The 15,534-nt window shown below is 34.8% G+C and overlaps 1 protein-coding gene across 5 annotated transcripts in view; it reads right to left on the bottom strand.

Annotated features, from left to right (window-relative positions):
* SMAP1 (small ArfGAP 1) overlaps positions 1 to 15,534 on the bottom strand; it is a 173,465-nt gene that overhangs the window by 119,572 nt on the left and 38,359 nt on the right. For 4 of the 5 annotated variants that reach the window (XM_032340400.1, XM_032340401.1, XM_032340402.1 and 1 more), the window contains exon 2: positions 10,602 to 10,735. In XM_032340400.1, the coding sequence (XP_032196291.1) occupies positions 10,602 to 10,735 (134 nt within the window). Of the gene's footprint in view, positions 1 to 10,601; positions 10,736 to 15,534 lie in introns of those variants that run through there. The other variant, XM_032340404.1, reaches the window with a different exon arrangement.

The following is a 15,534-nucleotide window of genomic DNA, read 5'->3' as shown; positions in this document are numbered from 1 at the left end:
TATTCATTCATTGCCACATAACAACTTCCTACCAAATATAGCACTCTATATGGAGATATAAGTTTTCTTCTTCAATAGTTTAGTATTCCTTTAGTTGAACTCTCTCAGTTCCATCTAGATTAGGCAGTACAGAATGAAGACAGTTAAATTAACAAAAACTACCACTAAGTAATATCTTACCATTTTGTTCACCGCTTTAACTCAAGAGCTATAGTCAAGTTACTAGTAAAAGAGAATTCTAAAAACTATCACTGACTTTTCAACCTTAAAAACAATTTAAAAATCAAGAGGAAAATACAGGGCATAACCTTACGCATTCACATTCAGAATACATGCAAGTTTTTCTCAGATAGATTGCTTAAAAATGCAAATGTCTTACTGAACTTCACAGATTAAATTTCGTTAGACAGTATCACATGTCTTTCCTCACCTCACTCTGCACATATAGGTAATACATAAACCCAACATTATAAGCAGCTCCTTGCTATGATCTTCTTTGAGGACAAGTCAATGATCCTGGCAAGGAGTTGGCAGAAGTTGAGTCTCAATCACCTTTAAAAGTTTGTACATTTGGCCATGATTTGAGAAATTTTGCCTGCCTAATAGAATTCATAATGAGTACTCTTACCACAAAATAAGAAAAAAGTTAGTTATGACTGGGGGTTTTCTTAAATAAATGTGTACCAAGAATTGTGTGCTGAAAGCTATGTCCCTGGTTCTATTAAGCACTATGAAAATTTACCTAAGGGTCAAAACCTTGAGAGAGTAAATAATGTTCTAACATATACAGGTCAGATGTGGTTAAATCATGGAGCTCTTCAAATTAACCTTTCTTAAATGAAATTTTATTCTATAAAATACTGTTTGTCAGGAATTCTTTAATAGTGGTGATAGTTTTCAAAGCTCCCAGAAGCTTCTCACAAAAAAAAAAAAAGAATCACTAAATAGAAAAACCAAAACCCCATGGACAATATTTACAACAAAAATTGGTGATCAAGTATCCCCACAAACCCCAAAATGCTATGAGGTAGAGATGAGGCACTAACAACCACTGACCTGCATGACATCTGCAACTAATGGGGGACCAGGCAGATCTGAAAACAAAACACTAAAATAGTAAAGAGATAAAAACTGGAAATTACAGTGAACCAATCTAAAGAAAGCACATGAAACTAAAAAAAAAAAAAAAAAAAGCATTTTTACCCAGTCCAACAGCAAATACATACAGTCTACAATAAGCTTGAAACAGGGGAAAATAATCTAGTCCCTATCTATGAATTCTCATAACATAACCACCAAACTTCCTTTCTAGGACCAGGCCCCACCCTGAGGAGGAAGTCCTGGGAAAGGATTCAAAACTCCAGCAGTAGCCACCCCTCTCAAAAAAAGAAAGAAAATAAAGAAAGAGAAGGTACAAAGTGGGAAAAGGAACAGAGCAAAAATAATCTCAGAAAACAAGAGGCCTTATTTTTAAACACTAACACAAAAACCACTGACGGGAGAGGTCTGTGTCAGTAGAAAAGCTATCTTAAATATCAATGCCTTTTAATAATAAAGAAAACTAGTATCACATAAAAATGATCAACAGAAAAGAATCAAGGTCCAATCTCATACAAAGTTTTAGAAGAAGAGAATAAGAAGCAGAATAACATTTCTACAATGAAACCACTCTACAACAAATATGCTCAGAAAACAGATCAGAACTGCACACCTACTAATTTAGAACAAGCCAAAAAATATATGCATGATATGAAAGAACGTGTTAAATGAGTTAAAAGCCTCGTGAAGTTATGGAAGAACAACTAAATCAGAAATTAGAAATATTGGGGCACCTGGCTGGGTTAAAGCCTCTGCCTTCAGCTCAGGTCATAATCCCAGGGTCCTGGGATGGAGCCCCGCATCAGGCTCTCTGCTTGGCCAGGAGCCTGCTTCCCTTCCTCTCTCTCTGCTTGTCTCTCTGCCTACTTGTGATCTCTGTCTGCCAAATAAATAAATAAAATCTTTGGAGATAAAAAAAAAAAAAGAAATTAGAAATATTTGGGGCCACCTGTTGGCTCAGTCAGTGGAGACTGTGTCTCTTGATTTCAGGGTTTTAAGTTCAAGCCGTATGTTGGGTATAGAGATTACTTAAAAATAAAACATAATTTAAGAAAGAAATTAGAAGTATTCAGAATTAAAATGAAAACTCAGGAAAGAATTAGAAATAAAAGGAAAAATACTTCAGAAATGAATATGAAATAAAATGGAACATGAGAAAAATAAACAGAACAAATAATGGCCTATAAAAACTGGAGAGACAAAAAACCTTACAGTTTTTAATTTTAAAAAAGTAATAAAAAGGATCCAAGAGAAAGTGACAAATATTGGAGTTAGACAACGAAAATCCAACTTACATGTAAGAGTGACACTGAAGAAGAAAGCTCAAACAAGGAGACAGAATACTGAAAAACTGATTTCAAAAAGTCACTGAGGGGTGCCTGAGTGGCTCAGTGGGTTAAGCCTCTGCCTTCGGCTCAGGTCATCATCCCAGGGTCCTGGGATCGAGCCCTGCATCGGGCTCTCTGCTCAGCGGGGAGCCTGCTATCCCCCTCACTCTCTCTCTGCCTGCCTCTCTGCCTACTTGTGATCTTTCTCTCTGTCAAATAAATAAATAAAATCTTAAAAAAAAAAAAGTCACTGAAATTTAAAAAAAAAAATTGAAACTACATACTGAAAGAGCATACCAAAGGCATTTCTCGTCTCAAAGAAACCTATTTATATTTAATGACATAAATCAAAACACAAAAGCGTGAAAGAAGAAATACCTGGAAACATTAAGCAAAATAAGGCTGCAGTGGCTACAAAGCAAGGTGTTAACTATCTTACAGGTACATCACTGCTGTGTGACGAAATGATAATCTGAGCCAACTGTATCCTTTTAAATTTTCATTAAGTAGTCTCATTAACAAAAATAAAAACAGGTAAAATTTATCTTAATAATGAATGCATCTTTCTCCTCTTCAGAACTCCATGGAAATCGTAGTAACTTATCTCACCTTCCCTTAACAATTTCAAAATGGTGTGATAAATTAAAACAAACCTGTACATCTGGATAATTCGAGTTAAATATAAGTTTCAACTGCCTATCAATATTCTAGTTCCAGTTTTCTATTTTCTAGGGATGGCAGAGATTCCTCGCAGGAATGCTGTAGTTCTACCACTGAAATTTTATTTCACAAACTTAGTATGTTTTTAAAGAATAATATGTATCATAATTTTATCTGAAATATACTATGTCAAGATCAAGGGGGAGAAAACTTCCTCCATATATCTAGTCACTTTCATCCCCTATATCTTTTATAATCCTTTGCATCCCAAATTTAATAGTGAAAATGGGCACAACATGACCACCAATATAAGTACCTATAATTTAATTACTTGTTTAGCAACAGAGAAATATTTAAAGTATCTACCAATTCTCTTTTGCCTATTTTCCCTGTATCTGGGCTGATCAGGAATTCAAACGGAGGTCCTAGAACACAGTAAAGCTTACTGATGAGTATTAGTGAAAACCTGTAATTTTAGCTTCCTAAGGACAATTTTTTTCTCTAAGAAAGATCAGAAGTTTATATTAAGACAAATAGGTCAATAGTATGATACAACTATTGCTAATTAAACTAAAACTACCAAGTTACTTACACAGGTATTTCTAAGAATAACAAGATTTAAATAGAAATCTATATCCATCTAGTCAGTGATTTTTTTCCTTATAAAAGAACACAAAGAGTAAAAATGTTCAAAACATTTTTAGAACTTATCTTTCAGATAGTTTCTCATAATCTGAGAATATGGTCACATTCTTATGATTTATCCAGAGTGCAGGAATTCCACCATAAGGTGGAATCTGACTTTTAGGAAAAAATTGACTAACATCTCTAACTGTAACATACCATTCTTATTCAAATGCATATAATAAGATGAAATGGTTTTTGAATTGCTGTGGTAACCAAAGAGGACTGAACATGAAATCAAAGAATCTCAAAAACGGAAGAGACTTCAGAGTCATTTAAATTATTCCTCATCTGCCCATTCAATGCTTGAATCCCAGCTACAGATTTCCAAGTGGTTGTCCAGCCTTTGCACAAACCACTCAAGTAATGGCAAACTCATTACTTTCCAAGGCAATCAATTTCAGTTCTGGATGGTTTGAAATGCTAGAAAGTACTACCTATCTAGTACCTGCCTATATTTCCTTGGAACCTCCACACACTAGCTTAACTTATACTCCTAAGGCTCCTGTATTTGGCGAATTTAAACATATATAGGAACATGGGAAGAAAAGGAGAGAGGTAAAGAAATGAAAAAAGATACTGTATGAATAATATAGGACAAATTGGGGGCATATGCTTGATTTTTTTTTTTCATTTTCTTCATTCTCCCCGTTCATTGCTAAATATAGGAAACATTATCTCATAGAATTATAACAAACCAAAGACTGTTCTTGGTGTGCCATTGATAAATTAAGGACATACTGTGTTCCCACCACTGTGGTAACCAACACAAGGGCTACAAATGCACATCAGGTAAAGTTACTAATTACTGGAAGGTTACAATTAACAGACATGCACAACGGTAAATAACAATATGTGGTAGTAAATAATTAGGCACAACCTATATTTTGAAGGTTTATTAAAGTATGGATTTAACTGGGTTTTAAAGAATGGGAAGGGTTTGGTTTGAAAAAAGGAATATTCAGAAGATACTTCCAACAACTGACAACTGCACAACCGCACAACCAAAACAAACAGTAAGAACTCACTGTCAGAATAATTCAACAGGAACAGCTGTCTCTCTACAGCAAAGAGATCTATTGTCAAGCATCTGGAGGAGGGTCAAAGACACAGGATGAATGAAGCAAGACGGCAGAGGTGTGTGATTACCAATTTAAGGAAAATAAAACTTTTATGATTCTCAGAGGAGAACCAATACAAATTTCTTAAAAGAGAAGTCAAATGACCAAAACAGTGTTCCAGAAAGATTATTCTGAATGTGGTATGTAAAAGTGATGGAGAAGGGATAGTGACAGGAAGATCAGGAATAAGCTAAAGCCATGGACCTGGTAGTAGAAATGAGAATGTAAAGCAACAGAAGCAACAAAAGAATTAAGAACTGATGGCATAATGAGGCACACAAAAGAAAGAGGTAAGAACCACAGGACACCACAAGCTTTTAAGATTAAATTGAAAAATGGCATAACTAAGAAGCCAGTATGGACCACCAGATAATTATTTTAAGTGTGCCAAGTTGCAGATTAGTGGCATCTATTAATCTTAGCATTTACAAAGGCTACATATTAATAACTTAAATCCTTTTTTCCTGTTTCCATATGAAACATTAAGAGGTTTTATTGATACTGCTAAAGAGCAACAGTTAATTTTGATATTTTATTCTTTCTTTTCTTTTTTTAAAGATTTTATTTACTCATTTGACAGAAAAAGAGAGACAGAGAGAGACGGAACACAAGCAGGGGAAGCAGGAGAGGGAGAAGCAGGCTTCCCACTGAGCAGGAAACCCGATGTGGGGCCCAATCCCAGGACCCTAGGATCACAATCTGAGCCAAGGCAGACACCCAACTGACTGAGCCACCCAGGCACCCCTGATATTGTATTCTTAATTTTACTCAAATGCGTAATGTTATCTGGCAAAAAGAAAAAAAAAATCTATGCCCCATCATATCTATTCCTTTCTCTTAACTTCTACATTACATTAATAGCCAGCTTTTCTCTGTTTCGTACTGAAGTATTCTTCATAAAGCAATGCGTTTTAATTACTTCACATGAATTACTGAATATACAAAGGTGAACAGATATGTAAAGCCATGTTGAAATTCCAGTGCTAAGGAACCGACCAGATTGACTAACTCCAGCCTCAAAGAATATACAATTAAAATGGGTGCTAGGGCAAACTATCAATTACTTCATGCCAAGGATATCCAAGGTTTCTTAAGATCGGTAAGTCCACAAACAGCAAAGGTCTCTAATAGGCAATCTAAAAAAGAACTGAAATTCACTGTAGAAGCCACTATTGGACAGACAGGGGAAACCATCTGCACAAAAAAATAACTGAATCCATGAGGGTAAGTGAGTTCTCCTACGAAGAGAGACTAAAGAACAACAGGGGTAAAGACAAAACTAGAAAATCTCCACTACAGGGAAAAAGCAAAAAAAGAAATAGTAAAAACAAAACAAAATAAAACAGAGACTAAATAAACCAAATAGAAGACATGGTGAGTGACTTTAGCTTCTTTCACAAATAAAAACCTTCAAGAAGGCAGGGATAGTGTCAAGTGAAGCGCAGGAAGACCAAGGAGGAGGAGGAGAAGAGTTGGATTTGGCCATTAGGGGTAACTAGTATTCTTTATGAGTGCAAACTCAACAGAATGATGAGAACAAAAAAGAGTTAACTTAGCAGAAGTAAGGTAAAGAAATGAAATTGTGGGTAAAGATCTTGTTCAAGAAATTCAACCGCTAAAGGGAGACAAGACTACAGAGACTGGCACACTGTGAGTACTTAGTAAGTGTTCAGTGGCTAAATAAGCAAACAAATGAATAAATACAGCAGAGTCAAGAGCTATTTGTTGAGGGAAAGATGGTATTAGGAAGACTTTTTTTTAAAGGCAGAAGCATGTAAGTAATGCATTTCAAAGAAGAAGAAAGAATTTAAATGTGCCTCCAAATGAATATAATTTTTTTAATTAGGTGGAAAAGCAGGAAGGAAAGCTGCAAATGAAAATAAAGGCAGAGAAATTAGCAGCCACCCCCTTCCATTCTGCCCCTAAACAAGAGAACAAAAAGCTGAAGTCAAAGCAGGGTTTGGGGAGAATGGGAAGAAAGCAAGCTTCTATTCTTTTGTTTTAACAGAAAGCAAGAATGTGAGAAGAGTTGGGTTTAAAGACCTTTCCTTCTAGCCACAATATAGTCAAAGCTAAAGTAAAAATGGTAAAGATATTAACTGAGGGGGTAAAAATGTCTACAAAATGTTGCAGGCACGTTCACTAAGGATAAATCATAGGCCTGTGGAAATTGGGCAGTTTCAAATGTAAAATTCCCCACAATATATTTTACAATGAATAAATCTCAGTTGTGTGGCCTTGGTGTTCCTAAGAAAATACTAACTACTATATCCAATAAATGACACTAGTCAGTAGTAAACAAAGAACCTGTGAAAGAAGATTACTAAAAGATTTATAGTTAGTAAAGTATTAAAAGTGGTCCAAAAGTTATCAAGATAAATACCAAAAACATGGCGTATACTTTGCAATAGGGACAAAATCTCACTAAGATGTTTTATTAGACAGCACAAAAAATTTACAAGACTCTGCACAAAGTAAGCTAAGAAACTTGAAGACACAAGTAATATTCCTCTGCAGTAAAAATAAGGTATTTTTCATTTTAACTCCTTCAGTACAGACAACGAAAACTGAATTATTAAAAATTTTTAAATAATGGAGAAAAATGGTACTCAATACTTGGGGTTAATAAACCAGTACAAAATTTAAAAAAACAAAGATTTTAGTATTTATATAAGTACAAAGTGATCCCTCCTAAAAATTTGAAAAGTGCCTGAGAATAAACCTAAGACAAAAGATTTTTTTTTCCATGTTCCCAGATACACTGATTATGCACCACACCATACGTGCCCTCCTTAATACCCACCACCAGGCCAAAAGACATTTAATCTAACCATGAACCATATTTTAAAAAAGAATTTTGGTTAAAATGTAAGGTGAGTAACTCTGTTTCCATGCTAATAAAAATCAAAGTAAGTTCTGATAAATTTTCTTTGAAAAATAAGCATAAAGCAATTCTAACCCAACTGTGATATGGCAGATGCCCTAAAACTTGATTCACACACTCAAAACAGGTATACAAATAATTGATATAAATATGGTGCATATATGTCAGTTGATAAGAAGCTCTGTGGCAAAACTTAAGTAGTTACATTTTATGGAGACACACAAAAGAAGAATATTTTTATTTAACAGCTGGGTTCAGAGATTAAATCATGTTTCCACATTAGTTATTAAAGATCTAAAAATATATAAAACTACTCAAAACTAAGTATCATCTTTGCAAATTAGAAATATGATTTTCATGAACTGTTGGGGTTGGTGGTAAGGGAAGACATAGGGTAGAAGTATATGCAGTAAAATACTTTCCTTCTGCAAATAAATGCCTCCTGAGCTTTTTTTTTTTTAATATCCAAGAAATTCTTACAAAATGTCATATGAATAAGGACACTAAATTACACTGTGATCGTCACTTTTCCTAATCTGAATGAAGAGTAAGCGTTAATAAGAACAAGCTCCAAGAAATAAAAATCTCAATGTATAGCAACCTACGGGTACAGACATCAGTGTAGTGGTTGCCCCTAGAGAACCTGACTATAAATTGGCACAACAAAATTTTGTAGGATGATGAAAATGCTCTGTGTATCTTCATTGGGAGTGTTGGTGACACAGTACAGACATTTGCCAAGACACATAAAACTCACATCTGTAAATTTTGGTCTCTGTAATTACACTTCAATTTTTTTAAGTAAAAAATAAAATAAAATGTGCAGGTATAAATAGAGTTGGACTATATCAAACATACCTACCATGATAGGGAAAGGATATGTTTAAATCTGAGTAACAAGCAACTCAATAAATAGACAACTGATATGTTTCCCAAATCATCTCAAAATGCCTTAACATCCAATATTACTAAAAATGAATTAATTCTATTTCACAAACATTCTCAAAAAGTAATTAATACTCAATACCACACAATGAATCAGTAGTACACTTAGTTACCAATTCATCACAGATTTACTAGGAAGCCACACTGCTTAAGATTAGAAAGATACTCAAGGCAGCAATACTGAAGGTTTTAAACAATGAATAAATGGACTAATATTACTAATAACTGGTAAGCTAACATCGGGAATTTAAATGTGCCATGTACTGTTCTAAATGCTTTCCCCATATTAACTTATTCTGTCTTCACAGCAAAGCACAGAAGAAGACATTCTTACTATTCCCATTTCATAAATTAAGAAACTGAGGTACGCTGAGATTAAGTATCCTGTCTAACTCTGGCTGTCTGACCATCTAAAGACAACTCTGTAAATCACTTTGTTCTACTGCGTTTTTAGAATCAGTTGCCTTGAAATTTTCTAGGTTAAAATAAAGATTGTACTTTATAGAATGAAACCTTGGGGCCTTCACCAATTACTTACTCATTTATATTGCATATCAGTCCCAGTGTGATTTTTTAAAGAACAACTTTGGCTTTGCTTGCAAGTACTTACAAGGCCCACTCATCTGTCTGTGTGACTAAGTTTCTTCATACTTTTTTTCTATACTTTTTTTTTTTTAAATAAAACTTCATTGTCTATCATTGTCTATTCATTTAATTTTTAAGTGAGCGCATCCTAACCTTATTTCTCATCACAGAACACTGAAAGAGGAGCTCTGTGGTATATAGTCATACAGAGCACCCTCTGGTGATAATTACTCATCAAAAGTCTTGCATTCCAAAACAGTAATTCTTATTTCAAAAAGATGACGGTTGGAACCATATAAATGATGTTCGAATACAATTTCGAAGACTGTATATTACTTAATAGTTGTTTTCAAAAGCCTGCCATTTTTAATAATTCAGTATCTTGCTGTGTAACTATTACCTATTCTGCAGAAAACCAGTGAATTCCAGCTGCAGCCCTCTGACTAGGAAACTCTGCTCTCAGGTATAAGAAAAAAACAGCTGCCCACCTCAAATAAACCTTTATTCAATTCCTTTTAACAGGCTAGCTGAGAAAAATATTATATCTGGAAAACTGAATTGTCCAAGGATTTCGTGTTTTGTCCTTTGGGGAAATGAACCATTAAAAAGGCAATACACCTTGGGTCTTCAATGTGTTGTACCTCCATAACACATTACAAACACCAAGTTACATTTTCAAGCTACACTGTATCACATTTTCTTGAAGACAACTTAAACAACATTATGAAATCTGTTACCACAGTTACTATAGAGATATTATCAAGAACAGAGCCTTATATGCAATGTTCAAAAAGCTCTTGATAAAACAAGTAAATTTTCTCCTCAAGGATTAGGAAAATACATAAAGTGCCATATTTCCTTTTATGTCCTAGCCAGCAAAATCCTCAAAAACTTATTTAAGAGTGAACTAAAACAGCTATGCTTGACTTTATAGTCTGAAGATCTCTTAGCTATTTTTTTCAAGTATTTCTAAGGGTTTTTTTTTTTTTAATTTAAATCTTGACTCTATCTAGAATTTACTTTGGCATAAATATATCTTTAACACAGAAGTTTTACTTTCTTTATCCAAATCTTTATTTATTTATGACCCACTCCCCCCAACATTATATTCTATTCTTTCACCCTTACTTCACCCTATCCATGCCAATTTCTGTGTTCTTTGGGTAATACCCAAATTTCATATGCGGCACCTGCCATTTCAAAATACTCCATTTCAATGTTAGATGCAAGAAGGGTTAAAGACTTTTAAATTCATTTTAAATATTGTAAATAATCTCTCAACAAGAAAATGTTTACCTGTATCTGTTCTGGTGTCCATTGGTCTAGGTTGACTGACTTGACCCTGGATATATGAACCCCAAGATTCCTATGGATTCCAGCACATCTGATGCAAATAAATACACCAATATTCCAGGAAGCCCATCGAGGACCTAATCAAGGAGAAAAAAACAAAGATAAATATTAAAAACTAAAGTAAATATTATGGCAGCTTTTAAGCAGCATTCTGATTTTTTACACAATTATAATGGAGCCTTACAGAATTTCAAATGGCACCAACAGCAAGCTTATAAATCAACCTTCAAAAACTTAAATGAATTTACTAATTTTCCTTTTCTAGAAACTTTCCCAAAACTATCTAAGAATTTAAAACTGATTTATGTGAACAGTGTTTTCACTTAGCATATTTGAACCAGGAACAGTAATATCCCACAGTAAAAAGTTCTTCATTAAATGTGTAAAGTGTTCCTTAAAAGATTACCAACAAATATAAATCATAGAGTTTTTAATGAAATGACATTAGTAAGAAACACACAACCAACCTAAAAGAAAAATGTGCAAAAAGATATGAATGGGTAATTCACACAAGAAATGTATAACCAATAAACATAAAAAACATATACAAGCTCACTAATAGGGGAAAAGCCCGTTAAAACTACAATAATCTCCATTTTAGATTCAACACATTGGAAAAGAAATTTTTTAATCAACTAAATGTTAGAAAGACTGAGAAATAAAGTCTGCCTCAAGAAGCCTTATAACAACATGAATAAATCCCAGCTATAACCCTGAATTAAGAAAAGTTATAGATAAACTATGGCGTGCTATAAAATGTTAGTTCTTTGGATCATTGTTTAAAAATTCTGAAAAACATGGTAGAGAAACTCACATAAAGATAAAAGACTACAAAGCCTTAGCTGTACTATTCTTTATGTCTTTGAATGTATTTTCTTAATAATTTTAAATACCCTTTTTAAAATTTAAATTCCATTAGCCAACATATAGTACATCATTAGTTTTTGATGTAGTGTTCAAAGATTCACCAGTTGAGTATAACACCCAGTGCTCATCACAGCGCATGCCCTCCCTAATGCCTATCACCCAGCTACTCCATCCCTCCACCCATCTCCCTTTCCACAACTCTGTTTCCTGGAGTCAAGAGTCTCCCATGGTTTGTCTCCCTTTCTGATTTCCTCCTATCCAGTCTTCCCTCACTTCCCCTATGATCCTCTGCACTATTCCTTATATTCCACACATGAGTAAAACCATAAAAAACATGTATGAGAGTAATTGTCTTCCTCTGATTGACTTGTTTCACTTAGCATAATTCCCTCCAGTTCCATCCATGTCGATATAAATGGTAGGTATTCATCCTTTCTGATGGCTGAGTAATATTCCATTGTATATATGAACCACATCTTCTTTATCCATTCGTCTACTGAAGAGCATCTCAGCTCCTTCCACAATTTGGCTATTGTGGACACTGCTGCTATGAACATCGGGGTGCAGGTGCTCCTTCTTTTCACTACATCTGTATCTTTGGGATAAACACCCAGTAGTGCAATTATTGGCTTGTAGGGTAGCTGTATTTTAACTTCTTGAGGAACCTCCATACTGTTTTCCAGACTGGCTATACCAGCTTGCATTCCTACTAACAGTGTAAGAGGGTTCTCCTTTCTCTGCATCTTCACCAACATCTGTTGTTCCCTGTCTCGTGCATTTTAACCATTCTACCTGATGGAAGGTGGTATCTCATTGTGGTTTTGGTTTGTATTTCCCTGATGGTAAATGACGTGGAGCATTTTTTCATATGTCTGTTAACCATTTGGATGTCTCCTTTGGCAAAGTGTCGGTTCATGTCTTCTGCCCATCTCCTGACTGGATTATTTGTTTTTTGGGTGGTGAGTTTGATTAAGTTGTTTATAGACCTTGGATACTAGCCCTTTATCTGATATGTCATTTGCAAATATCTTTTCCCATTGTATAGGTTGCCTTTTAGTTCTGTGGACTGTGTCCTTTGCCATGCAGAAGCCTTTTATCTTAATCAAATCCCAACAGTTCATTTTTGCTTTTGTTTCTCTTGCCTTTAGAGATGTATCTGTAAGAAGCTGCTGTGGCCAAGGTCAAAGAGGTTACTGCCTGTGATCTCTAGGAGTTTTGATGGATTCCTGTCTCACATTTAGGTCTTTCATTCATTTTGAGTTTATCTTTGTGTATGGTATAAGAGAATGGTCCAATTTCATTCTTCTAAATGTGTCTGTCCAATTTTCCCAGCACAATTTAGTGGAGAGACTGTCTTCTTTCTATTGGATAGTCTTTCCTGCTTTGTTGAAGATAAGCTGACCACAGAGTGAAGGGTCTACTTCTGGGCTCTCTATTCTGTCCCACCAATCTATCTGTTTGTTTTTGAGCTAGTACCATGCTGTCTTGATGGTAGCAGCTTTGTAATATAGCTTGAAGTCAGGCATTGTGATAGCCCCAGCTTTGGTTTTCTTTTTCAACATTCCCCTGGCTATTCAGGGTCTTTTCCAGTTCCATACAAATTTTAGGACTGCTTGTTCCACCTCTGTGAAAAATGTAATTTTAAATATTCTTATGATTATTTTCATATATTGCTTGTATAATCAAAGTAAAATTGGAAAAATAAACATAATATCTGATTATTATGTCAACTATTCAGAAGCCTATACCTAATGGACTTTTATAAATCACCTGATTATGGAAAAAAAAAACATACACAGTATGGGATATCAATAAAAACCAAGCTTTTTAAAACATTTATTAGACTTCTATTTTAAGTACATCCTTTTTTTTTTAAGATTTTATTTATTTGTTTGAGAGAGAGACAGTGAGAGACAACATGAGCGAGGAGAAGGTCAGAGGGAGACGCAGACTCCCCATGGAGCTGGGAGCCTGACGCGGGACTCGATCCCAGGACCCCAGGATCATGACCTGAGCTGAAGGCAGTCGCTTAACCAACTGAGCCACCCAGGCGCCCATTAAGTACATCCTTTTTATCTCAAGGAGAGATTTAATCTACAAAATAACACTGAAGCCAGTAATTACAATGCAGTAAAACTAAACACATTCCTCTCCAAAATTCTTTAGGAAGTAGTTCATGCATATACAATTTATACCAAAATATGCTGCTTTTAAGTTTGAGAAATGACACCTATAAACTGACAAACATCTGGGACATGTTCTATTTAATGACTGCTACCAGCATAGAAATTATTTAGAGGCCAAAAGACCTGTACTGTCAAACAACTCTGCCCTCAAAGAACTGCATGAATTACCCTGCACTAATAACAAACTGAGCAACAAGGTTCTCATATTTTAAGTGGACTCAGGACTGGCTGCCTCATTACTTAGGTGAGCCTTGTACAGAAAATATTTTGAAAGTTTTAGAGCATTACTTAAGTACAAGTTATTGTTATCTTATGAAATTCTGAATATCAAAATACAATATGTTCTTACTTTAGAACTAAAGTTTTTACACTGATCTGCAAAACAACTGTATCTTAAAACTTTCCTCAGAAACAATTCCCAAAAGGGCAGTGAATCCAAAGCTTGATGGGAAGAGATTTTCAACACTCTCCAAGTGTGGCTTCATTTCTGTTCTTAAAATAGAATGATTCCCCTCAGAGCATGTTAGACACACAGCTAAATACAAATGGAAACTTTTCTCTACAGCAAAATTTTCTGATGCAGCAAATGTTATGACTAAATGAATTAATTAGAGAACATCATTTGTGGGGTGCCTGGGTGGCTCAGTCAGTGGAGCATCTAACTCCTGATTTCAGCTTGGGTCATGGTCTTGGGGTGAAGGGATTAAACTTGCATCAGGCTCCGCACTCAGCATGGAGTCTGCTTGTCCCTCTCCCTTGGCTCTCTTTCTCTCACTCCCTCAAATAACTAATAAATAAAATCTTTTAAAAAAAAAAAGGGGGGGGCGCCTGGGTGGCTCAGAGGGTTAAGGCCTCTGCCTTCGGCTCAGGTCATGATCTCAGGGTCCTGAGATCGAGCCACGCATCAGGCTCTCTGCTCAGCAGGGAGCCTGCTTCCCTTCCTCTCTCTCTGCCTGCCTCTCTGCCTACTTGTGATCCCTATCTGTCAAATAAATAAATTAAATCTTAAAAAAAAAAAAAAAAAAACCAAGAAAGCATCATTTGCACAATGCAACAGTAAACAGTCCATGCAGATAAAAAGTTGTAGCACCAAATAGAGTGGTGCATTTTTACCATAACCAAAGGTAATAAAGGGATCAAATGTATAAAAGCAATATACAAGAATAATACTAGCAGTAATAAAAACATGGACATTACTATTTAACAAAAAGCTAGATATAATAAGTGATGTTCAGATTTTACACAGCTTTATACACTGCTATCACTTATGGGAAATGTTAGCCCCAATTGTTTTTTTACCAATTGAAATAATAATGCAAATTTGTCAACGCATTTTTCTTTGGAATAGCTATCACATCTTAACCACTATAGTTAGGGAACTTCAAAAATAAACTTTTGAAAGCGTAACCAAAATTACAATTGGGTTATCCACTCTATAAAATTAGCCTTGTAAAATTTACCTAAAATTGATAAAATAATAGCTGCTCAATGGGGTAGTCATTCAAGTATTGGTATGAAATCCTCATTTTCATTCACTAAACTACTGGTAAATATTTACCAACTCTGTGCTAAGTAAATGCTATTAAAACACCACAAACACAAAGGTAAAAACCAAAGTTCCCAGACTCTGAAGGCCAAGACCAATATAAATATGTATAGCCATTTTAAAAACAATCTGGTGAAATCTAGTTATGTTCTAGATGAATAAACCCTTCCATTAGGCAATCTATTCATACACACACACACACAGATTGACAAACTTATATATGTAATATGACATATCTAGGTACACATACATACTCACATATAACATACCTTAACAG

Source organism: Mustela erminea, chromosome 4 (genome assembly GCF_009829155.1).
Source record: "Mustela erminea isolate mMusErm1 chromosome 4, mMusErm1.Pri, whole genome shotgun sequence".
NCBI lineage: Eukaryota > Metazoa > Chordata > Mammalia > Carnivora > Mustelidae > Mustela > Mustela erminea.
The sequence above is the reverse complement of the archived record's forward strand: the minus strand, read 5'-3'. Positions and strand labels throughout refer to the sequence as shown.